Source organism: Oxyura jamaicensis, chromosome 23, assembly GCF_011077185.1.
Source record: "Oxyura jamaicensis isolate SHBP4307 breed ruddy duck chromosome 23, BPBGC_Ojam_1.0, whole genome shotgun sequence".
NCBI classification, from domain to species: domain Eukaryota; kingdom Metazoa; phylum Chordata; class Aves; order Anseriformes; family Anatidae; genus Oxyura; species Oxyura jamaicensis.
In genome coordinates, this window is record NC_048915.1 from 1,379,431 (window position 1) to 1,407,421 (window position 27,991).

At 59.9% G+C, this 27,991-nt stretch overlaps 2 protein-coding genes and 1 long non-coding RNA gene across 4 annotated transcripts in view; 2 read left to right on the forward strand and 1 right to left on the reverse strand.

Annotated features, from left to right (window-relative positions):
- Positions 1-499, reverse strand: part of LOC118177729 — a 1,575-nt gene extending 1,076 nt beyond the window's left edge. The window contains exon 1 of the long non-coding RNA XR_004755907.1: positions 346-499. This is a non-coding gene — a long non-coding RNA (uncharacterized LOC118177729). The remainder of the gene's footprint in view (positions 1-345) is intronic.
- NKAIN1 (sodium/potassium transporting ATPase interacting 1) lies at positions 451-27,658 on the forward strand. Of its 2 annotated transcripts, none has more exons than XM_035345712.1 (7): positions 451-601; positions 20,321-20,458; positions 20,562-20,642; positions 21,682-21,879; positions 22,354-22,414; positions 24,496-24,577; positions 25,700-27,658. In XM_035345712.1, the coding sequence occupies exons 1-7, from the start codon at positions 548-550 to the stop codon at positions 25,707-25,709; spliced, it is 624 nt and encodes a 207-aa protein (XP_035201603.1). In that variant the 5' UTR covers positions 451-547; the 3' UTR covers positions 25,710-27,658. The 2 variants fall into 2 exon arrangements, with proteins under 2 accessions (XP_035201603.1, XP_035201604.1); XM_035345713.1 differs by lacking the exon at positions 451-601 and adding an exon at positions 17,865-18,006.
- On the forward strand, positions 6,407-19,389 carry LOC118177727. The gene is made up of 2 exons (XM_035345710.1): positions 6,407-8,141; positions 19,377-19,389. Exon 1 carries the CDS (start codon positions 6,952-6,954, stop codon positions 7,924-7,926), a length of 975 nt encoding a protein of 324 aa, XP_035201601.1. The 5' UTR covers positions 6,407-6,951; the 3' UTR covers positions 7,927-8,141; positions 19,377-19,389.
- Positions 27,659-27,991: the final 333 nt, after the last annotated feature.

Below are 27,991 nucleotides of genomic sequence, written 5' to 3' on the forward strand. Positions count from 1 at the left end.
GCTGAGAAGCTGGGGGCCGGGGGCGGGGCGCCCCTGTGGGTGGGCCTTGTTCCGGCGGCCGCTTCCGGCCCGGCCGGCCGGGCCCCCCCCGACCCCACCCGCCGCCTCCTCCCCGCCCGCCCCCGGGGCGCGGAGCGCGGCTGTGCGGGAGAGACAATAGAGGAGCCGGGCGGGCTCCGCGCAAAACTGCGCGCCCCGGGGATGGATGGCGAGGTGTGCGCGGCCCCGGGGCCCCTGCGCCGGGGGATGGGGTTGTAGCGGGGAAGGGGGGAGCGGGGCTCCGGGGAGGAAGGCGGGGAAGGGGGGCGATGCCCCTTTCTGAGCCCAGCCCGCCTCTGTGCTAACCTGGCAGGGTGCGGGAGGCGGCAGGGCTGCTGTGAAGAAAGTACCGGGGCTGGCCGGAGGCTGGAGAGCGGGACATGTTGCTGGTGCCCCCCTGATGATCCCCGGGTGGCGGTTCTGCTGGCGAAGGGGAGGCTGCTGAGAAGCTGGAGGAAGGCGACGCGCAGCCACGGTGGGGGAAATCCGAGGCTCCGGCTGGGAAACCATGGGGAGATGCAATGGGAGATGTACGCTGGTTGGATTCTGCTGCCTGCAGCTGGTAAGCCGAGGGGCCGTGCGCTCATCAGCATGCCGGGTTGTGTGTGCTTTGTGCGAAATGCTTGCTGTCACCGCTACCCGCTCCGTCTCGGCGGTGACCTTGCTGTGGGACCAGCTTGGGGATGGTTCAATGCGACCCAAAAAAAAAAAAAAAAAAAAAAAAAAAAGGCAAAGAAAAAAAAATGTGACCCTCCTCCCCTGCTTCAATCCAGAGCTTGCTGGAGTTGCAGAAGAGGAGACGGATTTGAAACAGTTCCCAGTGCTGTCAGTGCCTGGGGATGTGCCTTGAGCAGGTGTGAGCTTTGTTTCCAGCTGCAATCTCTCCGAGTTAGCCGCTGAGGGTGGCTTTTCATCCTGTGCTCAGCAGCTCCAGGGATGGTTCTTGGGGTGCGGGTCCCTTGCCTGAGATGTGGCAATAGCAAAACTTGGAGCCACAGCCGGCACTTTGCAAACTCCTGCTTTTGAGTGGGACCGGTCTGCTCGTGAGCTGGGGACACTCACATGTTGGGGGAAGAGAGGACAGACAGGGTTCATTTTAATGGGATCGTGGATATTTGCAATAATTGTGTGTCGTGCTTTCCACCGCCCACGAATCCATCTTCATCAGGCTGGTGACAGAGGGCCAGCCGAAGGGAGCATGTGGGGCGTTCGGGGGGGTTTCTGATAAAACCAGCAACCACAGAGGTTGCAATTAATTATCCAGGCGCTTTTCCAGGCAGGTGGTTTGTCGAAGCTGGTAGCCAAGTGGCACCCGTGGAATTACATTGCCACCATTCAGCGACTGTCGGGGGCTCGTCATGGCAAGGGAAACTGGGAGGGAATTGCCAAAAAGTCGCCTGGCCAGCCTGTGATGTCCCCACGGACTGGGGGGTGGGCAGGCGGCGGAGCGCTGTGGATAGAGGTGGTGATGTGTGTGATGGAAACGGGCTCGGTGTCTGCTCTTGCGGAGAGCTTTGGAGATGATGGTGGCATCCTGCTGACAGGCAGTTTCTTCCCGGCGTCGCTCCCATTCATTTTTTATCTTGCAGAAGGCCGTGGCCGCAGAGTTGTTCTGACCTTGCAAAAGGTGGGGAGCGGCTTTTCCTGGGGCTAAGGGATGCTTCAAAGCAAATTGGTGCTGGGGAAGCAGAGCATCATGCTGCGGGAATCGCCTTCCGTGCCCTGAAACTTCCCCGCTGCTGCGGTTTGGTCGGCGAAGTCTTGCTTTGCGCCTCGCTTCTGTTCCCGCTTATTCAGGATAAAAATGATGGGTGTTTCCTTGTGTGCGGGAGTTTCCTGGCTTTCGGTCGCTTTTTCCTTCACTGCTCAACTCAACAAGAGTCTTGTTGGCATTTATGCTGCAGGGAAATGCTCCAGCTCTGTAAAGAGAGGAGAGTTTGATGCGTTTATTTTCGGAAATGAAACAAATCAGAGTGAGCTCCTAGGCTGGGAGAGCAGCTCCTGCACGCATCTGGGGAACTTTGTGATGCATCCTGAGTCTGGGCTTTCCACCCCGTCTTTGCCTTGTGTGTCCTAGCGCTGCTGCGGCTAGGACAGGCTCCAAAATTGTTGCTTTTTGGTGGCCCTTCCACCCCTGGGTACCCCCAACTCTCCCAGGTTGCATGATGCTCTCCAGGAGGGATCCTGGGCAGAAACACCATCCTGCTGTGGGACGAAGCCACCCTGCCTCATCCCAGCACCAGTGCAGGATGTGTGCTGCTGCTCAGGGCTCTGGGCAGGCTGCAGACCACGTGTGTGCTCCAGCTGGAGCTCCCCGAGGCGGTGGTGGCCACCACGGCACCCTGCCAGCCTCGTCGCTGGCTCCAGGCTACCAGAAGGCAGCAGCTTGAGCCCTGCTGGGCGCGGGGAGATGCCCCCGAGCACCCAGTGCCGAGGGGTGCCAGCAAGGTGGGGCCACGCTTGTGTGGGGTTGGGGCTTGCAGCGGTGGCACAAGTCCTGGTCTCTCGGGGAGGAGAGGAGCCCAGAGGCCGCGCATGGCAGAGGGTGCTCCTCCGGGCGGGCTGCCCTGCGTGGTGGCACCCGAACCAGGCTGGGGATGGTTTGCTGCCCACAAACTTCTGTCCAGCCCCGTGGCCGTGAGCTGCGGCACCCCAGGCAGTGGCTCCCAGCCCCTGTGATCATCCAGATATCGCAAACGGTCCTTCACCGCCGCCTCGAAGCACACAGTGAGCCCGGGCTGCAAGTGCCGGGTGTTTCCACTCCTGGGAGAGAAGAAATGCCAGCCAGAGTTTGCCTCTATTTGTGATTTTCCAAGGAAAAGGCTAAGAAACCAGTGAGTCATTTGCCAGACACGCAACGACTCAGCCTCAAGAGGGGCTGGCTGGAGATATTTATGATTATGAGATGAAATGAAATCAAAACTCTCTTTTTACGCCAGCTATCCAGGAACAAGAGGCCACTTAATGCTGCTGGCATCAGGTCAGCTCGCCACACAGAAGTGGCTCTGCTGGGCTGGGGGCTGGGGGTTCGGCGGCTTCATGGCTGCTGATTAAACCAGCCGTTCCCTGGGACGCCCGATGTTGTCGGGGGAATTTATGTTTTCTTTATGCGAGCAGTAAAGCTGCTGAGCTGGCCAGATGAAAAACAAACCTGCCGTGCCCTTCGCCGCCGCCAGCACGCGGGAGCTGCGAGCTGCTCCTCTTGTTCATTCTGAAGCCTAATGGTGGCGGCTGGAGGTGGCAGCCCCGCCGTCTCGCCCTCCTCCCGGGGCTGGTTGGGTGTGGGGTGCGGAGGCAGGGGGATGCCTCGTTGTTCGCCCCACTCCCACCACCCCTCGGCATCGCTCCGAAGCGTTTTGTTCTGTTCTTTGTTCCTCTCCTTTTTCTTTAATTGGCTGGGAAAGCAAAGCTCGGTTGGTGCCTCCCGCCTGGCTCAGCCTGCTGGAGCTTGCCCAGACGGTGCTGTGCCGCACCGAACCATGCTGTGCTGTGCCATGCCGTGCCATGCTGTGCCGTGCCGTGCCATGCTGTGCCGTGCCATGCTGTGCCGTGCCATGCTGTGCTGTGCCATGCAGTGCCATGCCGTGCCGTGCCGTGCCATGCAGTGCCGTTCCATGCCGCGCCGTGCCGTGCCGTTCCATGCCGTGCCGTTCCATGCCATGCCATGCTGTGCCGTGCCATGCAGTGCCGTGCCGTGCCGTGCCAAGCCGTGCCATGCCAGCACTGGCCTCCTTCCTCCTGCAGCCTCCCGGGGTCAGAGGTGCAGGCAGAGCAGGGCCGTGCATCTGTCCCACCCCATCTGCCCATCCCACCGAGGGGTTTTCTTACTTGCGAGCCTCCAGGATGCGACCCACAGTGACCGAGCCTGGACGAGGAGCTGGGAGAGAAGCTAACGAGTGACCCCAGGGCGTCGGCTTAACGAAGGATGGGTGAGGGCAGCTCATGGTCCCATGCGCCGCAGTCCCCCGCTCTGCCTTGCGCCATCCCTGTGGGACACCGCAGCCAGCCCTCAGTGGGGTCATCCCCACTTGTCCCCGCTGCACCACGCACCCCTCAGGCACACACCCACTGCTGGCACCGGCTCCGTCGCTGGTGAGAGCCTCCGATGGCCGCGGGCATCTTTTGTCCTGGTGTGGTTGCCGTCGTGCCCGAGCCCATGCTTGGGGCCAGCACGAGAGCGGAGGGACCGGAGCTGCCCCCACCACCGGGGATGGGGGGAATGGAGCCCGGGCTGAACTCTGGATGTGGGTTTTCAATTACACAATTAAATGCACAATTAGGTATAATTACCAGTGCTCAGAAGCCGCGACTGTTCATAATAGGCATGTAATCTACTGCAGTCACTGTTTATACTGCTCAGCTCTGCTCCCTAATGATTATGGAAAGCTTTCACATTTGCATGGTTGCCATGGAAATTGGGTTCGGGGCTGACAGCGGCATCACGGATGGAGGACCCCACGGCTCCCCGCGCCCCTTCGCCATGGGCCGGGCATGGTGGGTGCGCGCCCAGGGGATGCTGCGAGGGCTGGGGGTGCTGCGGGGCGGCGGGAGCTGGTGGGGAGGGACGGGGATGTTCCAGGGTGGGCAGCACCGAGGGGACCCGGCGATGACCTGTGCGTGTGCCAGAGGTCCGCGTGTGTCCAGGCAGGTGCAGAAACCCCGACCCACCTCGTCACCAACCTGTGCGGCCACCCCAGGAGCCGCAGCAGGGAGCGTGGGTGCGGGTGGCCACGGAGAAGCATCCCAGCATGGCGAGACGTCCGCGTGCATGAGCATCCTCTGCCGTGCACACGTGTGCCTGCATTATTCATACAAAGAGCTGTGCTTGACAGTCTGCTATAAAGGTTTATTGGCGTGCGTTTGGGAAGGAATGGTGTTACAGCTCTCAATTAAAACCGCTATTAAAGCGCAGTATGTCTAAATTTGCAGGGCCAGCTAATGTGCACCCAAGAGTATTAAAGGGACCGCTGGAAGATCTCTGATTCATTAATGCTGATCCGCAACAAAGCTGGGAGCGATGGGAACCGTTCAGAGGGCTGGAAAAAATGTCTTGGAGGGCTGGGGTGGAGAAAAAATGACTGGGGTGAGCCAGAGAGCCGTGGGCAGCCTGGCTTGACGTGAAGACCTGTGAAAGCACAGGAAGGAGAGGCTGATGCATGATGTGATCAGCAAAGCCGAAGAGACGGTGGCGTAATTGATGTCTCGGAAAATGAGCCTTGTCCAACAAAACTTGCTCTTGTTTCCCAATGAGCTCACGAGTCTGGCCGATAAAAGTAACGGCGTTGACATAATAGTGCCTAGGTGCCGATAAGCGATGTGATTTAGCCCCGCGTGGCTTGCCGTTGGAAAAAAATAGCGCGATAAAAAATCAATGCAGCCGGGAGCAGAGGGTGGAAGCTGGGGAAGCGTTAGCGTGCGCTGGGGCTTGACTTGGAGGGGCTGCGTGCTGGGCTGGGGACCCCTCAGCACCCGTTTCGGTGCTGCGGGAGAAGGCATGAGAGCAGTGCTGGAGGAGGCAGCGGCTCTGCCTCGCTCCGTTTGGCTGCTCTGGACTTGGCTCCGTGCACCCGTCGTGGTGGCTTTGGCCGGGCTGTCCCCGCGGTGACAAGCGGAAGCGGTGCCATGCGCCCGGGGCTTTCGCTGGCTGCGGAGCGGAGCAGGAGCCCGAGGCTCCCGGATCAATAAACATCTTGGCCGGGCTCCTGGCTGCTTTGTTTATTTGCAAGCTCTGAGCTCGGCTCTGGGTGAGCTCCGGGCCGGGAGATAATCACCGTGTGGGGAAGTAAAGCCTCAGTCCGGGCCTACTTGGTGTAGTTTGGGCTAGAAATCCTATTTTCCAGCAACCACCGGTGTGAGAGGGGCCTCGCCCTGCCCAGGTGAGGCGTTTCGGGAGGATGAAGCTTCCTGGTGGTGGGGCCGGCTGGTGTAAGGGTGGTGAGGGGAAAAGGGGGATGATGTCCCTGTGGGGATGGGGGGGGACGCTGCCCCGCAGCCCGTGCCCCTCTGGCACTGTTTCACCCCCAGCGTTTTCCCCCTGGGAGGGAGACACGGGGTCCTTGTCTGGGTTTCTCGGATGAGCAGAGGATTGCTGCACAGGAGGAACCAGAGGGGCTCAATAATTGAGTAGGATTTGGGGGGATCAGATGCTTCAAAACTCATCGCCCTGAAATTCTAGCACTCCATAACCGTGGGATGGGAAAGCTGCTGGTAAAAAAACAGCCTGTGGGGGCTTAATGGGAAATTAGGGGACAGCCACCAGTGAACCCACATCCTATCCGTGGGTCATTCCATGGCTCAGGTCCCCATTTAGGACCAGTGCTGAGCCCATGGCACTGCCATCCCGCTTCACCAGGTGCTGACACAGCAGTGAGCATCCTCCCAGCCTCGCGCCGATGGTCTGTGGTGGGAAATAGGGCTGGAAAAGGGCTCTGTGATCCCGCAGGCACCGTGTGCCGCCCCTGGGAGCAGGATCCCACCAGCATCGCCTCCCTCCAGGGAGCAGGGCTGGGCACCCACGGGTGCTGCAGCCATCGCTGGGCACCGATGCCACGGGGAGATCCTTACGGAAAGGGGAGGAAAAACACCAGAAACGGGCAGCAGAGGGGAAAGAGGCACAAAACCGTGATGTTCCCATCAGCGCCGGCCGCACGCCTGATAGCTGCTCCAGCGCCGGCAGATGCAGGTTATTGCGTATTGATCGCTGCGGCGCCCAGCCAGGCAGCGCTGCAGGCACGGCCTCATCCAGCACTGTGAGGTGTGTCTCCATCCCCTGTCCCCTGGGGTGGCCGGGGACATCCTTGTCCCCATCACAGCACAGAGCTGGGGGTGGTTTTTGGCTGGAGGGGAGGCATTGGGGGTTTAACGTCTCCTGGGAAGAGGCTGAGTTGTGTGGGGAGAAAACATCCCGGCAGGATGCTCGGAGGTAGGACGGGGCGGGATGGGACCGCTGGCATCTTTTCTCCCTGCCCTGCGAGTGACTATTCATTTCAATTTTCAAAATATGTATGTAACAGCCTGGAAAAAATGGAAAGGAAAAGTTGGCACAGAGCAGCCCGATCGTATTTAAACAGGACATTAAACCCCAAGTGTTTTATTAATAAGATTAATAACCACTCGGACGTGGCTGGCTGGGAAATTTCGCACATTTTTTGCATTTCACTCTGTGGGAGAAGGAGATTTGGGGGAGAAAACGCCAATTGCCCATCCGCCTGCACCCAGGCAGGGGCTGTGGTGGGGACGCAGCGCTCCCTGCAGAGGTACCCAAAGCCCCCCAGCTTTAGGGGATTGTGGGTGCCCTTGGGATCCCACACCTGCACCTTTTGCCTTATTATTCAGGATTATTATATTTTCCTAGCGGGTGCATGGTGCCGTGGGCACGGGGACCCTCTCTGGGGTGAGGTTTCCCTGTGCTCCACCAGGGACCCAATGCCGGGAGCCCCAAGGGACGCGGGGCTGTGCTGGGGTGCCCAGCACAGGGGCGACACGTCCCGGTGGTGCCGGGGGGGGTTTAGCAAACAGGAGCTTCAGGAGAGAGCTGAAGGAGGGTGGATTTTGAGGGGTGAATGCCAGAGGTGCTCTGATGCCCCGAGGAACCAGAGGGGTATTTGTGGGGTGTTGGGCTGGGACCCCACACAAGGGCATCCCTGTGCAGAGGTGCTCCGGGCAGTTCCTGTCACCAGTTCTCCTGTCACTGGGCTGTGTCCCAGCACCCTCCTCATCCTCACTGCCCACCCCGTGCCTCATCCAGGCAGGAGACGCAGCCGCTGTGGCTGGCCCGGGTCACTGTCACCCACAGGGGACACAACCCGAGGCAGGGCAAGGACCAAGGTCGGAGTGCTGGCCTCCTGTTTGGCTCTCAGGCTAATTGCCTTGATTAGGGCTAATTAGTGCTCCGGGCCAGTCTGGTCTCTTCGATCAATAGTGCATCCCTTCCCCGCTGCACGTGCGCAGGGCAGAGCCAGGAGCTTGGGGACACTGAAAGGAGCCGGTGCCTTGGTTTGGTCTCCTGAGGGGGAATGGAACACAAAAAGCTTTGGGGGAAGGGATTTGAGAAGTGACGGGGCTGGGGCATGGACCCCGTCCCCCTTTGTGGCTGTGGACATGTCACCCTGGGGAGGGGACACTGCCTGATACCTCGTCCCCTGGGCACGCTCCTGTGGTCCTGCGGGGACACCGGGGTCCTTCCCTCTTCCCTTTTCCCTTATCTTTTTTTCCTTTTCTTTTTCCTTCTTCCTTTTCTCCCCATTTAGGCTCAACACCTGGCCCCAGCCCCTTCCCCACAGCCCGAGGGGGGGCTCACCAGGATCCAATCTGTGCCTCCAGACCCCCCTCTGCTCCTGTCCCCTCCTGTCCCCCCCCAAACCACCACACCCAGCCCCTTGCTGGGCAGTCACCAAGCCCCCAGCAGCCCCCCTGACTCCCCCAGCGATGCCATCCATCCCGGCCCATTTTCATCCATCCTGGCCCATTTTTGTCCATCCTGGCCCATTTTCACAGCATCTGGCTCAGTTTTCCCCCCAGAGCTTTGGGGGGCAGCGGGAGCACTGCGGGGGGCACATCCCCAGGGCAGCTGCAGGGACGGGGCCGGCACCGAGCCCCCACCCCGGGGTGGGGACCGAGGGCACCCCGGGAGCAGTGGGGTTGGTTTGGGATCAGCACTGGGGCTTTTTACCCGCCTGGGAATTCGCAGCACGTCCCTGACTCGGTGACTCCAAACACGGATTTAATTTGGCAGCAGGAGGCTGTTATTGTTACGGCCCGCTCAATAAATACCAATTGATTATTAAAGGCCTTTTTTTTTTTTTCCTTTTTTTTTTTTTTTCCCCTGAAGTTCACCACTGGCGAGGTCCCCTCCAGCCCTGGGGGAGCAGGTCCCTGTCCCCTCATCATCACCCCTGGGGCCATCGGCTCTCCTCGGGCTGTGCCTCTTGCACCCGCCCTCGCTGGCTCCCGGCCCCAATTATTTTTAATTCGAGCACCCGAACAAAAGGCTGCGGTGGAGGCGGGGGCGAGCTCGGGGCACCCTGGGGAGGCGGCACTCACCAGACAAAGCAAAGCAAGCCCTAACGATGGGCATCGCCCGCATCCCCTCCCCACCATGAATTATCCATGGCCCGCATCCTCCCTGCAATTAGCGCCGCTGTCGTTAGCGGGGCCGGGGACCCCAAGGAGGAGGAGGTGGGGCTGGGTGCTGCTGGGTGCTGAGTGGGGACAGCCCCGTTTCCCATCTGTGGGGACCCCAGTCTTGTTGTCAGGCCATCTGTGCTGTCCTGCTGGGTTTTCCCCTGAAATTGTACGTGGAAATCCTCTTCCCCCTTGGGGAAGCGCCAAAAGGGCGATGGCTTAGGGCAGAGCACGCTTTGGGTGCAGAAGTTGGGGCAGCACGCACGTCCCAGCTGGCAAATCCATCCCAGGTGGCTTTGGGGGGAAGAAACTTTTTTTGGGGGAAAAAAAAAGCCATCCCCATATGGCTTCTCGAAGTGGGACTCAGCCCGGCGTGGAGGACAGCCCCGTGTCCCCATCGGACGGGGGTGGCTGACGTCCTGCTGTAGGGTCTGGGGTGCTCGGGGCTGTTGGAACCTTTCAGCCCCAACGCTCACAGCACCTCGGTGCCAGCCTAATGCGGTGGGCATGAAAAGAGGAATAACCGATTAATAAAAGCAATTTTTATGGATGTTTAAGAAGTCTCTAATGAGCTCCCATCCACTGCAGCTGCTAATCGCTGTGTTTAATAATGTGCTGGTGGTCACAGCGCGCTCTGCTAAGGCGCCTTATTAAATCCTCGCCGTGATGAATGGGAAAGGTGGCAGCATGCTTAACAGCAATTGTTATTTTGCTAACGTGCAGCAATTGTTGGAAATATGAAGGGCTCCAGTTCTATTAGGGCTGCACATCCATACATGCGTGCCCATTTGTTTCCAGCTTTTGTGCCTTTCCAGCACCGATATTCCTGCCGGTGCGGGAAGATGGGTTTGGGGCTGTTGGGTTTTCAATAAACGGGATTGCTATTAACTTCCTAAATAATAACGGCAGCGCTATTGATGTCCTGCACAGCCCATTGCTCCTTAAAGCACCCCAAAAGAGCCTTGTGGCTGCTCGGGAGAGCCCCCAGGAGCCGAGCCCTGGCTCTGGTCCTCGTGCTGCCGTGTCTGCGGCCGCTTCCCACCGCGTGCTGCTTTCTCATTCCGCCCCTGGGAAGATTTATGGAGCCACCAGCGCCGCGTCTCCCTGCCGGGCCCATCCATCTCCCCGGCTGACAATAACTCGCCTTTAATATGTGCATATGAAACCCGTAACCGCTGTCACTCCCCGTCCTAAGTGGCTCGAATTAGAGGCTTGAAAAACGAGGGCAAGTGGCCGAGGCGGTGGCTGGGCACCCAGCAGGTGGGAGGAGAGGGAGGGCAGCTCCTAATGGTGCTGGGATGGGCGCTTAAGGACGGGGCTGGAGGATGGAGGGGCTGGGGGGGACACCTGGGTGCCATCCGTGATGGGACAGGGAGGAAGGATGGAGTTTTGGGGAGGGTTTCTAGGTCAGGGTGAGCCCTCCGCCCAGCGCACCCATGGGTGCCACCTCCGCGCACCCCTCCTCCCCACCGTGGGAAAGGGCCCTGGGAGCACCCCCCGTGGCAGGCGGCCCTGCCCTGCCATTAAAACCAATATTTGGGAGCCACGCGCGGCTTCGCCTCCCCAGCGGCCGCCTCCGGCTGCTCCTTTGGCAGCGGCAATGCTCGGGGGGATTATTTTTGCTCCCCGGTTCATTAGCGCGGTTGTTACCAGGCAGATTCCTCGCCCGATTTTCTTTGCAGCCTGCAGGTCGTGGGAGGAGGGACTGCCGGTTTCCATAGCAATACGGTTGGCTTTAATCAGTATTTCTTTCCTGGGAGAATTGATTACGAAAGGTGTCACTAAATAAGTCAGTAAATTGGATTTTTTTTTCCCTTTCTCTTTTCGCCCCTCTCCCCTCTATCAGATTATATTAGCAGCGTCTTTGAGTCGCTGTTCGAGATCCGGGGGAAATTACCTCTTGCTTCTTGCAGATGTTGGACTAAAGAACTTAACCAGAAGAATTAGCATCGAAATTGCCTGCAGCTTAATCCTTGTCCAAACGGTGCCTTTTATTGGGAGCCAGGAGCCAGCAGCAAATCTCGCCCTCGCCCCAGGCTTGGCTCTCGAGCTGCGTCACCCTGAGCCCTCCCGTCCCAGCCGGGGCAGGAGCTGGGGGGCTGCAAGTTTTTGGAGGCTGGTCTCTCCCCTAGATTTTGTTATTTAGGTATTTGGGTTCCCTGCACCTCTCCTATCTTCCCATCTCATTTGCTGTCCCCATGCATCCCCCAGATTTAAGCTGTGGGAGCTCCCCAAGGCCACCAGCGCCTCCAGCCAGAGCCACCTTGCTGTCACCTCCCCGTGGGTGTCCCCTGTATTGTGTTAATGCAAGAACACAACCTTCTGTATTCTATAATATAATTTAGCATCGAGCTTCTACAGTCTGCCAGGCTCCCCCGTGCCCTTCAGGTGCAGGATGCATCCCTGGGACTGCCCTGGGACAGCCGTGCTCTGGCGGAGGTGCCCACGTCCCCAGTGTCACCGCTGGGGACACGGAGGTGTCGGGCTGGGAGAGGGACACGGCTCTGCTCGGCATCCCCAGGCCCGTGGGGAAAGCCCCCTCCTCCACACACTCCCCCATTTTCTAGGGATTTTTTAGGGGGGTGTTGCTACATTTTAATTAATTCTCATCCTCCAAGTGTCCATGCTGCTAATGTGCTTTCTGCTGTGAGTCTTCGGCTTAATCATCAGCCGTGGCTCATTGTGTCTAATTGAGGTGCTTGATTAATCACAGTTTTATTTGTCTGAAAGCGTGTTTGTTTGGAGCTGGCACTTGCAGGAAGGCGTTTGCCAACCTTTCCGTGCCCTGGCCCAGCAGCCACCCTCAGCAGGGTGCCAGTGCCAAGGTCTGGTGTCACTGCCACGTGTCCTGCTGGCAGGGACAGTGACCTGGGGACATCGCCCTGGTGGCTTCTACAGGGCAGGGGGAGCGGAGGTACCTCCGAGGCTGTGCTGGGGACTGGGGAACTGTGTTGGACTGGGGTTGGGGATTTATTTGCCGTGGGATGGGATGGGATGGGATGGGATGGGTGGCCATGGCCGTTGCCCAGGTCTTTTCTTCCCTTGATTTCTCTTTTTGGCCTAACTTAGGCTAAAAGTAGTAATTCAGAAAGATTCAGCCCGAATCCCTTCCCAGGTCACCAGGCCACCCAGTTGCTCCTGCGTGTGATGCTGAGCAGAGCAGGACTTAACCCATTTCCCAGGTGGGAAAACCGATGCACAGCAGCAGCTCCGGGTGCAGGTCTGGCCCATTGCCTGGGTCCCTGCTCCGTCCCCAGTGCCCATCCCTCCCCAGGACCCTGATGCCAACCCAAGTCACGGGGCCACCCCATGTCCTCCCCAGTGGAGGGGACCCTGGGGACCATTCTGAGGCCATTTGTGGGGACAATTAAAGCAGCCCATGGAATGCTTTGTCGGATGGAGCCTGTCTGCAGGAGGGAGTCGACCGGGAGGCAACTTCTTGTGGGGAGGTGTGGGAATGAATCACTTTGACTTCCCTGTCTTTCTGTCAGCGGCGGTAAAAAAAATACCCAAAATCTCATCTCAGCCTTATCGCTCCGGTTCCGCATTTATATAACTGTAAAAATAATAGATGCAATATTGTATCGCCAGCCCGCGCGCAGTATAAATAGTATCTGAATGTGCGCCGAGCCTCCGTATGAGCTGGCTGCCACCATCGGCTGCGCGGAGGTTTCCAGAAGAGCCTCGTGGGTGGGATGGGGCTGCTCGGGAAAGGCCCCTGGTGCTCGGTGGGACCCCACCGCCCTGTTTTTGGGTTGCAGAGAGGATGCTCAGCCGGCTTGTCCCTTGCTGGAGCACCTGGGGCTCCTCGCTGCGCAGGGTGATGGCAGGGACCGCTGCGGGGATGCGGGGTGACACGCCAAGCACGGAGGCAGCGGGAGCCTGGTGGGTCTGGGGGCACGCAGGGCTGTTGGGGTGCTGCTGTCTCGGACGTCTGGGGGCTCTGGGGGGGGTCTCCTGCCTCATGGGTCCTCGGCTCACCCTGAGGAACCGAGCCCATTGCCTGCGGTGTCACAGCCCGGGCAGGGATTTGGGGTCCCCGCTGTGAGCTGCTTGAGATGCTCGACCCCCATCAGGTGCCTCTGTGATCTGCCTCAGTTTCCCTTCCCTAAACTGGAGCCAAACCCCCAAAATGGGAGGGTGCTGGCTGTAACCTGCCTTGTGCCAGCTGCCACCAGGCTGCATCCCCCAGGCTGTTGGAGCTGGGGACAGATTTGGGAAGGGGCCGGGGGGTGCCGGGGCCGGGGGGTGCCCTGGGACGGGGCTGATGCTCGCGGTGGGTGCACCCATGGGTGCCGGGGTCGCATCCTGCCCACGTGCCGGGCTCCTGGGGCACAACGTCTAGACAGCCGGGGCTGCTGCCGTGTTCCCATGGCAACGCGGCCGGATGCGGCGGCCGGCGAAATTAAATAAATAACGGGGAGGAAAAAATGGCAAGAGACAACCAGGGCCACCCGGGGCTCGGCAGGTGATGGGGAAACCCGCGGGGACCCCAAAGCTCTGCCTGTCCCCCCACAATCTCATCCCATCGATCGGGGATGCGAATCCAGCAGTGCTGGGATTTGGGGGGCAGGGAGGTCCCAACAGGGGCTTTGCTGGGGTAACAAAGCCTGCAGAGGCTGGAGAAAAAAAAAACAACACAAACCAACCCCACTCCCTTCAACCTCGGTGTGCAACCATCAGCAAATGACCCGATCTGTACCTTTTTCACCCACTTTGCGCCCATGCCGTGACGCAGTGGGGCTGCAGCTCGGCCCTGGGGCTGCATCCTGCCCGCAGGGCAGCCCCTCGCCGCCCGCTGCTGGGGGCACGGCGCCGGCTCCTTTAATTTGTTTTCATCTGCGCCGCCGCCTGCGATTTCGCGAAGGATTTTGCAAGTTGGAAGTAGGTCAAGAACTTGTTTCCAAGTCATTAAACGAAGTCCCTGGGTTCGCAGCGGTATTTGCACCTCGTTAATAGTCAATTCGCTCGCTTGCCATTAATTTAAATCGCAGCCAATTTCCCTAAGTGGAGATGTGCGGCTCCTGGGTGCGGTGCTGGGGGTGCCCAGCGCAGGGTGCCCCGCGGGCGGGCAGGATCCGGCCCAGGCTCCATCCATCGGTCGGTCCCACGCGCTCCGTTCAGCCCAGCACCGCTCAGCACCCGCCTGGGGACACCCGGTGCCACCACCTTCCCGGGGGCTCCAGCAAACCTCCGTCCCCGCAGGACACCCCACTGCCAGGTCGGATCCTGCCCCACATCTCTGACCGCGGGTTTCCCACCGGACCCCGGGATTTCTTGCAAAACCTCCCAGAAACGGGGCATTTCTCGCAGCGAGCAGCCGCGGCCGGCGCGGGCTCGGCAGGGAGCTGCGCTCGCAGCATCTTTGGCCGCAGCAGAAGGGAATCTGCGACGGAAAAAAATCCATTCAAAGGCAGCTAAATGAAAGTAAATCCCTGGTGAGCCCCCGGCATATGGTGTTCAGAAGGAAATAGCCCGGCTGAAGGATAATGGCCCGTCGGGGGGCAACGAAGCCGCGCTCGGCTCCTGCCATGCCGCAGGGACGGGACGGGGGGGATTTAAGCCTGCCGCATTGTGCGCGGGGCTTTCGGCAGGGATTTGTGCCCCGGCGCCCAGATGCTGCTGCTGACACCGAGCTCGGGGCTGCTGAGCGTGGCAGGCGGCCCGGGGGCCGCATCCTGCTCCGCCGCCTGCTCTGGCCTCGCTGCAGCCCCCGAAAGCTGAGCTGCACGTTGTCGCCTTGCCAAGAATCGTGTTGGGATCGTTGATCCCTGGTGCTGAGCTGGGGTTAAAAATGCCCCGTTTGGGGTTTCATCCTCTCCCCTCTTTTTCCCCATGGGCTCAGGGCTGTGTGGGTGTCCAGTACCCCCGGGGGATGGCGAGCTGGGAGGTGGGCAGCACCCAGACCTGAGCCCTCCTGGAGGGCCCCCTGGGCTTTCCCCAGGGGTCCGACACCAGTGCACGGAGCCCAGCACCTGGGAGGGGCTCAGCATCCCAGGACCGGGGCTGGAGCCCCCATCACCTGGCTGGTGACACCGCTGCTGCGCTGGAGGGGACACATGCCAGCAGCAGGCACCGGTGATGTCCCTTCCCAGTCTCCCACTGTGCCTGGCTGGCACGGGATGCCACACCGGGATGCTGTACTGGGATGCTGTACTGGTTTCCATGCTGGGATGCCGTACTGGGATGCTGTACTGGTTTCCATGCTGGGATGCTGTACTGGGATGCTGTACTGGGATGCCATACTGGGTTCCATACTGGGATGCTGTACTGGGATGCTGTACTGGTTTCCATACTGGGATGCCATACTGGGATGTCCGTCTGCTTCCCAGTCTGCTCAGCCCAAAAGCAGGTGGCTGGAGGCAGGAGCCGTGGCTCATCCTGTCCCTCTCTGAAGGACCGTGCTGGCTGCCTTGCTCAGCTGCTTTTCCCCGTGCTGCCCGCTCAGCTTTTGATGCGAGATTTATGGCACAGCAAGGGAACCCCGGACACCGAGGCGCTGGGGACATCTGGGGACCAGGGGGCAGGGGAGGTGTCACTCCTGCTCCAAGCACCATGCTCAGCTGTACGTTGTCCTGCTCCAGGTTTGCGGATTTTGAGCCTCCAGAAGCACCACGCAGCCCTGCTGCAAGGGGCCAGGGTGGAATTTGGGCAGCCGGAGGTGGAGACTAGGGGAAAGGGGTAAAAAAAGGGGGATTTCCCCCCACCTAGCCACCAAAATCACCATTTTTTCTGCTGCTGCTTCCCGGGGGAAGTCGTCGGGCCCTGCTGCTCACATTTAGAGCCGGGAGGAAACCTGCCCGTCGCACTTCAGAGGGTTTTAACAAAGCCGTGCTGGCAGGTGAAGGGAGTGTTTTCTCCTGATATTTCCCAGAGGGGGGCAAGAAAAGACACAAAGAGTTTTCGTTCAAGAAGAAGGTGGCGTTCTCCCCCCCCCCCCCCCCAAAAAGCATTCTGCTTATGGAAAACATCTAAAACTGTTATTCCACAGCAAAACTGCCCAGGCAAGACAGAGTGAGCAGGATGAGCCCAGGGCAGGGAAGGACGTTTGGTGGCCTGGCCTCGGCTGTCCCCATTGTGCAGACCCCGAGGTGTCACCACGGGAAAATGGGCTGGGAGCCCCTCAGGGACCTGTGTCACCGTAGTCCCACGTCCCTCAGTGCCCCTGGGCTTTGGGGGACAGGGTGTGTTGGGGTGTTGCAGTGCTTTTTGGGGTGTCTGGCCTCATCCTTCTCGCTGGTCCCATGGGGATGCTCAGGAGCAAGCAGGAGGGAGGGACTGGAGGGACTGTCCCCCCCCCCAGCTCCCCTGTGGCTATGGGGAGGTGGAGGGGACCTTCCCCCAGCCCCAGCGTGTTGGTTTTATTTTCCAGCACAGGAGCTCGCTCCCGTCTCTCTCCACCGGTTAATTACTGAGGCTTTGGGGGCCGTGATAATATATTTATGCATCTGTGTCAGCAAACGTGTCAGCCCCATTGCAGCTGAGCCGTGAGGATGGAGCGCGGGGGGGGTCTGCAGCCGCGGAGCATCCCCGGGGGAGGGAGAGGGGAAATAACGCGGGTCCTGGCAACACGCGTGTCCTGGGGTCGCTGTGTCCACCCACGGCCACGTCCTCTGGCCGCTGCCTCTCTCGGTGGTCATGAAGTGGCTTTGGACAGGGCTCTGAGAGCCGTTAGCTGTGACAGTTGTGACACGAGAGTCGGTCACTGCGTCCTGCTGGCTCCCTGTGAACCCCAGGCAGGGTCTGCACAGGGGGGTGGCTCCTGGTGACGCCAGGACAAGGGACGGCCCCAAACTCTGTTGTCACCCTGCAGACATGGCATTCCAAAGAGATATACCACGTGTGGGCGATGCTCTTCCCCATTTCCCCCTGGTCCTTGTGCCAGAAAATAGCCCCACATCTCCTGCCGCAGCCCCGCAAATGCCACCAAAGCCCCGCAGCCCTCCGGCCGCTGTCACCACGGCCATGATTATTTTATCTCGAAGCCCCAGGGGTGGAAGCAATAAAAGAACAAAAATTGCAGCTGCCGGGCAGGAAGGTTTCTGGTGTGGGAGGTCTCGGATGCAGGAGGGATTTGGGGATTTGCAGCTGTGAAACCTCCACCCTGTTGCGAAACCCGGCGCGGGTGCGCACAAATTGTTGGGGGATTGGGTCCGCGCAGCTCTGCCCGTGCAGCCGGCACAGAGCTCATCTCTGCGTCCTTGCCCCACGATGGACTTAGGGCAGGCTGCGAGCAACGGGCTGGGAAAACTCATCCAGGTATTGTCACGGTGGAGTGAGGATGCCACGACCAAGGGGCAATCTGGGGACGGCAGCAATGGGAAGCTCCTTCCCACTTGAATTTGGTGTCAGCCCACTAAAAAATCACATTTTGCTCCAGTTCTGGCTCTCTGGGTCTGGCTGAGCCCTGTCCCTGCTGTCCCCAGGGCAGCTCCCCAAGCTCTAACAGAGCCCAGCCACTTTGGCTCCTTGATTACAATTAAATCTTTGCGGGGACCGTGTTTCAATTAGCAGGACTCTGGCGTGCGCCTGTGCCCGGCTAATTGGTATGATTTGCTGCAAAGGGAACTTTTGGGCCGATCGATGAACTAGAGAGTGTTTAATTAAGAGGGAGCCCTAAAACTCGTTGCATTGACCAGCTGCAGGATTATCTTAATTAGCAGCGGGCTGGTGTGGGGTGGGTGGTTAACAGGGTGTTATTAGCGTGGAAATTGTTACCTGGGACCCAAGGAGGATGAGGAAGCTCTGCAAGTGGCTGTTTTGGGGGTTGGAGGCTGCTCAGGTTCCTTGGAGGCTTCTGGCAGGGCACACCAAGGGCTGGCAGAGCTGCTCCCTGCCTTTAAGGTGACGCAGAGCCCTGCGGATGGGCTTGCTGGCTGCCCTCGCCTTGCTTGGGGCCACGTTTCTTGAATTGTTGTCCCAGACTGTGTAACCACGTCCTCCTCTCCTCCTGGAGATGCGGCACCGGGTGCCTTAGAGTTTGCTCCTGAAGGATGGGGAGAGGATGCTCTGGGTGCTGGAGCAGCCCGTTAAGCGCTCGCTGCAACATCTCCACGTTTGCTCTTTGTCTCCTTATTTTCCTTCGCTTTAAGCAGGACTCAACGAGGCTGAACGACGCAGGATTTGCTCTCAGTGCTGAGGGAACAAGCTCAAGCAATGGTGCACGCAGAGCAGCGTTCACCTGCCGGGGCAGCTCTGGCATCATTTGTCGGTGCAATTAGCAGCCCTCGCTCAGCCACGGGGAGGCCACGGTGTCTGCTGCTAATTTTGCCTCTCTGTGTAATGAGGAAGGATTGGGCTGTGCGGCTCGATCAGGCTCTTCTCAGCTCATCCTCGCTCCTCCAGCCTGTTCTGGCTCAATGGGCTGGGATTAGGGAGCTGCGTGGCACCGGGGACATCCCCTGGCTCCGTGGGATGCTCCTGGGGGCTCTTCCGAGCCCCATCCCTTGGGTCGGAGGCTTGCCGGTACCCCAAACCTTGCAGCTTTGGGTCTCGCTCCCGCTAAGCAGCTCCATCAACAGCCACCAGATCGATGGACGGCTATAAAACCCCAGCACCACGCTCCTTGTATCATTTATTATTTACGTCCCTCGATTTAAAAGATTTACAGCCCAGTTGTGAGTATTTCCAAAGGCTGTTTCCTTGGAGAGTTTAAATAGCGCGGGAGTGAATTAAGCCTCAATGCAAACAGCCCGGCCCCGGGGGCTGCGGGGGCTCGAGGTAGCTTTGTGTCGGGTGTGACAGAGCCAGGATGGCTCTCTGCTGGCTGAGGTGGCCCTTAGAGCTCTCGCTAGCCCAGCTCAATGAGCGCTGGCACAAGGGATGCTTCACGGATGGGAAACTGAGGCGCAGCTGAGGGCACCTCGGTGGCCGGGCAGGACGAGATGCGTTTGCTGTGGTTCATGCCTGCAAAGCACTCAGGGAAGGATTTTCACCACCTCGTTTATTCCTCCCGTAATTAGGACTCATTAAGCGGGGCTGAAGGGTCCAGCAGGGTCACACAGATGCTGTGGTCCTGGGGGCAGCCCCAGCTGTAAATCCCCTGGGGTACTTCGGGACAGCCCAGTGCCTCCAGCAAACATCCAAAGCCCTCCTGCAAGCAAAGCCAGCCACAGCTCCGTGTTGATTTTTGTCCAAATTGCTCCTTTTTAGCAGTAATCCTCCCCTGTGGTGTCTTCCCCCCTCCACCTCAGGTTCACGGTGGAGAAACTGAGGCAGGGAGCGGTGCGGAGGGCGGCTGCTGCAGGGAGGACTCGGGTCTGCGGCTCGCTGGCTTTGCTGGGTAAATCTGGGGCATCTCCGAGAGAGAAGAACCGGGGCCAGGCTGTCAGGAAGATAAATGTGAAGAGGTTTTGGTGTTGTTTGTTGTTTTTTGTTTTTGTTTTTTGCAATGCTGCTGGAGATGCATCTCGCCGCGGATGTGTTGCTGCGGCCCTGGCCCCAGGAGGATGGGGGCGGCTGATGCGCGCACCCCAAAGCCCCCTAAAAACCCACTGCAACGCGCCCCTCAGACCCCTGCTTTTCAACTTAAAACAGCGAACGCTCCGGGGCTCCAGCACACCTCTGATACCGCGTTTTCTGCAGCTGGTTCCGTAATGAGGAGCAACGGACCCAGAGCTGGTGGCAAACGCAGCCGTAAACAAACCCGGGGCTCGCAGGCGGGTACGGCAGCGCGCGCCCTAAGCTTTGCCAGCCCTGCGGTACTTACAGCTGCTCTGGCTCCGTGTTCCTGGCTCACAGAAGATATCGGCGATCGAAACGGGGCGGCGCTGAGCGGGGAGGGCGGCGTACGTGGGGAGAATGTCCTGTACAATACCAGGGGAGGCCGTGCCCTAAATGGGATGGGAATTATTCCCGGCACAGGCTGAGCAGTGGGGAAACTGAGGCACGCAGGGTGTCATGGGGGGAGGGGGGGAAGGCTCGTGGCTCCCCCCTGCCCCTTCCCCAGCGCCCGCCGGGGAACGTTCCCAATAACTCCTCGCCCGCCGTGATGGATTTGCCCGCCGCCGGCCAATGAATCATGCAGACGTTTCAGTCTATTGTAACTAATTGTCCATGGGATTTCTCATTAATTACACGGTGCTCTTTGCCTTTAATGTCCGCGGAGCTGCCGCGGTGACTGATTCCCCGCGCTGTCCCCTCCTTTGTTCTTCTCCAGATAGCGGCGCTGGAGCGGCAGATCTTTGATTTCCTGGGCTACCAGTGGGCGCCCATCCTGGCCAATTTTTTACACATCATGGCTGTCATCCTGGGCATCTTCGGGACCATCCAGTACCGATCCAAATACCTCATCATGGTGGGTCCCGCTGAATGGGGGGAGCCGGGCGGCGGGAGGGCACGGGGGATGCTTGCGGAGCCGCGCGGCATCGCGCCCTGACCGCCTCGCTCTGTGCTGGCAGTACGCGGTGTGGCTGGTGCTGTGGGTCGGCTGGAACGCCTTCATCATCTGCTTCTACCTGGAGGTCGGGCACTTGTCGCAGGTAAGCCCCAGGTGTCTGTGGCATCGGGTGCTGCTGCCTCCTGGCCTTCCTCTTCTCACCTTCCTCCTCCCTTCTGTCCCAATCCATCCCTTCTGTCCCAATCTTCCCACCCCTTCCATCCCATCCTTTCTCTTACATTCCCATCCATTCCCATCCTTCCCATCCCATCCATCCCCATCCTTCTCATCCCAATCCTCCCATCCCTTCCTTCCCATTTTTCCCATCCCACCCCTTCCTCCTCTCCCTCCCCATGCCTCTGCTTTTTGGGGGGGGGCTGGGACCGGCCCCTGGGTGCCCCCAGCCCCTGGCTCAGCACCCCCAGTGCTGGGGGAGCCTCGCGGGGATGGGCGCTGCCGGGTGCGGTGCTGACCATGGGGCTGTGGTGGGACGGACGGACGGACGGATGGATGGGTTGGCCATGCTGGGGACACCAATGGGGCCAGTGGGAGAGCAACGTGGTGGTGCGGTGCAGGAGGGGCTTCGGGGGCACCAAGTTAATGAGGCTGATGAGCTGGGAAAATACCCAGGGTGGCCGAAAATACTGCAGGGCAGCAGCCACCAGCTCTGATCCTGAGCCTGGGATGTTAAACGATAGCTCTCACGTGAAAAGAGCAAAACTTAATGCCGTGATGAAGCGTCACACGTCGCAGTGGAGGTGGCTGAGTGGAAGGAACGCGCAGCGCTTGGCTTCAGGGGCTGAAACCCAGGAGCAAGCCCAGGCCCCTGCTGGTGCTGAATTTCAGCTCAGCGCCGTGCACACCTGGCGCAGGGGCAGCAAACCCTGGGGGTAGCAGCCTTGGGATAGGGAGAGGAGCGGGTTAATTGGGTGCACTTCATTAAGACATCCGCTGGTGCTGACCTGCCCTCTGTGGGGGCTCCAGGCAGCGAGCAGTGGGAGCACCGCGTCCGTGCAGCTTCACAGCGGGGATTTTACTCGTGGAGCATCCTCGGGTGGGAAAAGCCCCTTTTCTGCCCACCCCCCTGTGAGCCCAGGTGGGAGCCCTGGGTCCAAGGTGGTGCCTCTGCTCCCCTCCCGCAGGACCGGGACTTCATCATGACCTTCAATACCTCACTGCACCGCTCGTGGTGGATGGAGAACGGGCCGGGCTGCCTGGTGACGCCGGTGCTGAACTCCAAGCTGGCGCCCGAGGACCACCACGTCATCACGGTCAGCGGCTGCCTGCTGGACTACCAGTACATCGAGGTGGTCAGCAGCGCCGCGCAGATCTTCCTGGCGGTAAGGGCCCCCCGGCACCTTCCTCTGCTCCGAGCTGCGGGGCTCCAGCGAGGCGTCCCAGCACCTTGCCACACCTCGGTCCCGGTTATGGGTCATGGGTGGCTCTGGCTCAGCTGCGTTTGGGAGGAGAGGAGCAAACGGGGCCCATGCGAGGTCCCCGTCTGTGCCCGCGTTCCCCAAAACACGGCACGGTGTGGGCTGGAAGTGCAGGGTCACCCTTTCCGAAATGGTGACATTCTCCCCCCAGGGACAAAAAGGGCAGAGGGGAAGGGGTCGTGCAAAGCTCCTGGGGAGCCCTGGGGATTGCAAGGGAACTGGGGTCCGGAGCCATCCCACCTCTGTGCCCCAAACCAGCATCCCCGGCACCATCGCAGCGCCAGGAGCAGCTCCATCCGTCCTCCCCCCATCATCGCCCTGGTTGCGGTGCTGCTCGCCCCGATAACCGGCTTCTCCCTGCCCGCTCTTGTTTTGCAGCTCTTTGGCTTCGTCTACGCCTGCTACGTCAGCAAAGTGTTCCTGGAGGAAGAAGACAGCTGTGAGTGCCTTCGCTATTAGTCACAGGGGCGAGCTGCAGCGCTGCAAAAACACCCCAGAGAGCACGGGGTGCAGGCAGCTTTGGCTCGGGGCAGGTGAAGGGATTGTTTTAGGGGATTTTGCCACTTTTCCCCCACCCTGAGGAGGCAGCTGCACCGTGTTGGGGTGTGACATGTCACCTCGTGCCACCATTTTATGCCAACACTCTGCAGTTCTGTATCACAGCCCCGAGCTGCCGCATCTCCTGTGGGTGCTGTGGGATGCAAGTGGTCGTACCCTGGGGTGCAGAATGGGACCGGTGCCACCCAGCACAGGCTTCCACCCCCCTGGGACAGAGCATCTCCCCGAGGGCCCCCAGAGCTGCATCGCAGCAGGGAGCATCACCAAGCCATTACCCTTGCTCCACGCGGCAGCCTCTGAGCCCCCTCGGAGTGAGCCCAGCCCCGTTAGGTGTCTCCAGCATCCCCATTTTGCTGTTTCCTGCCCCGTTTGGGAGGAGCTGGTTTACGCTTGGCACCAGTGGGTCCCACAGCATCCTGCCACTGGCACCCCAAGGTGTCAGCGTGCAGCAGCCCAAACCGCGGGGACCAGGAAATGTGGTATATTGTGTCCTCCCGGCGAGCGTCCCCACGGACAGACCCACGGCCAGAACACCAGGCAGGAGCACATCATCCCCACCATCCCCACAGGACTTTGCGCTTCTGAGCAGGGCAGAAGGGGAAATTTAAGCCAAGAAGCAGGCTAATTCTTCTATAATCTACATCGTGCATTTCGCTCCGACAATAATCACCGCAACCACCCGGACGGAAGCGCTGAGTACCCCGACAACAATTAAACAGGCGGTTATGGCCGTGGCCATCCAGCCCCATTAAATGCTCATCTGCCATTAATTAATTTGTGCCAGCTGGCAGCCCCAGCAGCCGGGCGGAGGCAGTGATGTGCTGCGGCCGCCAGCGCGGCAAAGCCACCGAGAAGCGCCTGGCGTCCCCCGTGTCCTAGCGAGAATGGGTCTGGGTGGGGGCCGTGGAGGTACGAGGTCCCTTGCTGGTGCTGGACCCCATCATAGGTCCCCAGGGGAAGCCCAGGACGGGGCTCAGCATCCCTGGAACCAGGGCTCAGCATCCCCAGGACCAGGCTCAGCGTCCCCGGGGTGCTCTCTCCCTGCCACCACCTCTGTAACCGCTGTAGCGGAAAGGCAAAAATCTCCATGTGAAATTGGACCCTGCCTGTTGTAATAACTTGCTTATGGATCTGGGGATCTGGCACGGGGCTTATCTGCCACCGCTGTCTTTGAAGCGTGTTTGCATTCCAGGCGGCTGCGCGACACTCAGACTCGGGCATTCGATACACTTTTAATATTAATGCCTCTGTAGCCAAGATTCAAATGTATCTTTTTAATGGAATATCTTATTAGATTTGGAAATGGATGGGTGCCGTCAAAACTGAGAGCTGGCTGGATATTAAGTCAGAAAGACAAATAAGGGGCGAGCGGCCTCCCTCGAGGGCGAACCCACGCGAATTTTGGCTCCAGGGGCATTTGTGGGGTGGCTCCTAGGTGAGTGGCCACGCTGCGGCTCCTGGGATGCCCGGTCTCGTGGGGTGATCCCGATGCTGCCATGGGATCCAGCACCAGCAGGGACCTTACATCTCCAGGGTACCAATGGGGGTGAGGATGGGGAGGGCCCCGGGTGCCCTGCGTGCTGCCCCATCTCCTCCGGTGAGGTCCTGGGCTCTGCCCTCTGCACTCACGGCGCCGGAGGAGGATTAAACCAGCGGGCTGGCAACGCGGCCACGGCGGGCACGAGCGCTGCTGTGTTGGTGTCTGCGATCCTGCTAAATTACATGCTTCAAATGAGACGTAATTCCTCCATAATTCCCCTTAAATGCCCGCTCTGCAGACAATGATAGGGTAACTTCACCCGCTTCGTCCAGCCCTCGGCACGAGGCTGCTGTGCCGGGGTTGGTCCGGCTCCGTGCGTCGCGGCCGGGCGCAGCGCATCCCCGGGGTGGCCCCATGGGGTGGGGGGGGGGAGCCCCTCGCCCCCTGCCCACCTCACCCCGCTGCTCTCCCCTTCTCCCCAGTCGACTTCATCGGCGGGTTTGACTCCTACGGCTACCAGGCGCCCCAGAAGACGTCGCACCTACAGCTACAGCCGCTGTACACGTGAGCGCGCACCGGGGGGGGGTTTGGGGGGGCGCGGGGGGGGCGCGGGGGGGGGGGGGGGGGGTTCTGCCCCTCTCCGGGTGGCACACGGGGGCTCTGGGGTGGGGGCACAGCGGGTGTGGGCTCTGCCAGGGGCAAGGCGCTCGGTGACTTCTTTCCTCTCCCCTGCCCATTAAGCTTAACTAGATAAATGCTCAAATGAGATAAGGCTGCAAAATCTGCAGGGATTAGCCTCGTTTGGGCTTTGCTGGTTGCCAACAATTAATTATATTTTAAGTCTCATATGCAAATTCAAGGGCACGCCAGGCAATTATATATGCAAAGAGGGGACTGCGGCGAAACAAATGCATTTGGGATATCGCCGGGCTCTCGCCCAGAGCGGTGCCAGCACCCACCACCCCGGGGTGTCCTCAGGTGCCCTGCCCTGGCCAGCCCCTCCCCTGGGGACACGGTGTCCCCTGGACGGTCCCTGCACATGGGGAGGACCGTTTGGATCTGCCTTTGTGGGGCAAATAGCACCCCGGTAGGGTTTCCATTGCAGACTGGTTGGTTTGGGGGGAAATGGATATTTTGTGGGTTTCCACCATCTGACCCCACAGGGCTTCTTTTTGGGGCCAAAAGCATTGTTTCTGTGCCAGCCCCTGCTCGGGGCCATACCTGCAGGCAGCTGTCCCTTGTGTCCCCACAGGCACTCGAGGCAGGATGAATCCATTCTGCCTACAGCCTGTGAAATTAAAGCCTCTCAGGCAGCTCCCAATTAGCTGTAATTGGATTAAAGCCGGCCGTGTGGGAGGGTTTCCACCCAGAGGAAGAAGGAGGATGTGCATGTGCATGTCCCACGCCACGGCCCGGGGTCTCGTGGAGCCGCAGCGGTGGCACCGTGTCCCCGGTGTCCCCACCGTGTGCTTGCCCTGCACTGCTGGGGCTGGGGCTCCTGGTGAAATGAGAGCAAGGACCACCACCGGCCACCCCAGCGGGTCTCTGTCCCCAGGGATGGGCAACTGGTGGGTGCTGGTGGCTGTGTCTCCATGTCCCCTTGCTCAGTGTCACACCGGGCTGCATGGGGATGTGTGGGGACACACGAGCTCCAGCCCTCACGCCACCTCTCCCTTTGCTCCCCAGGTCCGGGTAACCCCATGCCCTGAATCCACCCCGGCCGGCGTGGGACAGGACCCCTGGGAGCCGCCCGTCCCCAGCCCGACGCCACCACCACCGCCCCGGGGGACGGGGACCACACCAAGCCGCTTCCCCCCGCCCTCCTCCCGCTGCTGGGGGGGGCCCCGCACCCCAAAACCGGAGCCGAGCGGGGGCTTGAGCAAGTCCAAGGGCTCCACTGCCGGGTCGGCTCCCCGAGCAGACGGCTGCAAGGCCACGACATCTCCAGGTCGCCCACGAAAGACCTGAGGAAGCCCCCGGTGCTGCAGCACCCAGCTCGTGCTGTGCCCGAGCCCCCTGGGATGGGCCAGCACGGTGGGGACGTGTCGGGGATGTGGGGACACAGTGGGGACGTGGGCTCGGTCAGCGGACACCGTTTTCTTCCATTTCTCAGACCTGGTTTTTAATTGGAGCAGCGCGTCCTCTTCCTGCGTGCCGGGCAGGGATGAAGCACAGGGGATTTGGGGCAAAACCCAGCCTGTTTGGAGCAGCTCGGACCTGCGGGGGATAACTACAGCGTGGTGGCAGCGTGGCATGAGCAGGGCTGCTCCGTCACTGTCCCGTGAAGAACTTCCTAAAGCACTGGATTTGGAGCTGGGATGGCACAGAGCTGGGCTCTCATTCCCAAAAGGTGCCCATAGCCGCACCGAGGGGGCTGGGGCTGGGCTGCCCGCGGTGCCACCACCCCCCCGGACCCTCGGGGACATCGCGCCCTGCTGCCAGCCACCACCTCCTGCCCGTCCGGACGCTGCCACGAGTTGGGGTTTCTGCCCCCGCCACTCGAACGCTTGAATTTGGCAATACCGACGCTGCTCTTGACACGGCCCTTTCAGGCTGTTTTAATGAATATAATGAATGTTTTTTTTTCTTTTTCTTTTTTTAATTTGAAGTGCCTGAGTACACTTTTGTTGAGCACCACCCGTGTCACAGCATACTCGCGCCTTCCTCCTCCTCGCAGCCCGAGGCCACGTTGTGCCTTCAGCGAAGGCTGGCAGCGCCCGCTGCCCCCCTTGGATCCTCGGCTGCTCTTCTGTCCCCTGCCCCGGCACGTCGGGCTTTTGGGGGCAAATCCGTCCACTCTGGCATCATCTCAAATGGGGCTTTTTGTTACGGCAGCGAAAAAGTGGTGAGAGATGATCTGGGAGAGGGGGGAATGGTTTGGGGGGAGGCGAGGTGTGAGCTCCATGGGGGCAGTTGCGTCTCTGTTGAAGATTAAGAAAAGCTGGGAGTAAAAAAGCCTGGAATACCCTGCAAACAACGTTCAGTTGAAGAAGATGCTGCAGGTCACCAATGCACTCTGGTTTCACTCTCCTTTTCCTGCCCTGTGACATGGAGGTGAGTTAAGGTCGGTCCCAGACCCCCCGGGTTTGTCCCCAAACCACGCGGGCACCTTTGGCTACGAGCAGGGGTCACGGAGCTGCGCTGTTTCTGCCTCCCCAGGGCTTCTCCTCCAGGCCTGGCCTCTGTCCATGCCCTGGAGCAATTTTTCCCTTCCAAAAATAAAAAATAAAAAGCAGCCACCAAGTGCCAAAGGACGGAGCGCAGAAGGGAAACGCTGCCCTAACCCAAATCCTCGGGGTGGGCGCATCCCGGCCATCCCCGTCACCTCGCCCCAGCCAGGGTGGGAGCTCCGCAGGCAATAACTCCGAGCCTTCCCCCCCTCCAAGACAAAAAAAAACACCAACATTTTCCAGGCATTGGAGCCCACCTCCGGCCCCATCCACTCGTCCCCAGAGCCACGTCCCAGCGCTGGTGACCCCGGGGGACAGCAGCAGCCCCGGGGGGGACGGCCCCCACCCCAGCACCGCCGGTGCTCCGCGGTCTTCTTTCCGTTGGCTTGTTTTTTTATAAGACTGTCTTTGTAACGTGAACCGAGGATTTCTTTTCTATTCTGTAATTATAAAAGTCGAAGGAGTTTCACCCGAAGGCTGCTCTGGTTTTGTGTATTTCCGTTTTGTGCAGTTGAATCCATTAAAGTTGGCGGGGTTTTCACTTTTTTCCCCCCTTAAGAAAAAGCTGCCGGCTTGCTTCTGAGCTGAGCAGGGGCTCTGTTCCCCAGCTTTTTGTTGCCCAACACCTGAGTGTGGAAAACAACAGCAAAGCAGCACCCCGTGCTGACACTGCTTGGCGAGTGTCAGCACCGGGTGTACAACTGGTCCCGTGCACGGGGGAGGTCTGGGGTCTCCTTCTCCCTATGTTAATAAGAACTTATCAATAATAAGGATTTATTCTTCCTGTTAATAAGAAGCACTGACAAGC

Bases quoted from the DNA above. Each gene is read 5' to 3' on its own strand.
- NKAIN1 (XM_035345712.1), top strand. From the start codon at position 548: ATGGGGAGATGCAATGGGAGATGTACGCTGGTTGGATTCTGCTGCCTG. The intron at 20,643-21,681 runs GTAAGCCCCAGG...CCCCTCCCGCAG, and splicing joins AGGTCGGGCACTTGTCGCAG to GACCGGGACTTCATCATGAC. The intron at 22,415-24,495 runs GTGAGTGCCTTC...CCTTCTCCCCAG, and splicing joins CCTGGAGGAAGAAGACAGCT to TCGACTTCATCGGCGGGTTT.
- LOC118177727 (XM_035345710.1), top strand. From the start codon at position 6,952: ATGCTCGGAGGTAGGACGGGGCGGGATGGGACCGCTGGCATCTTTTCT.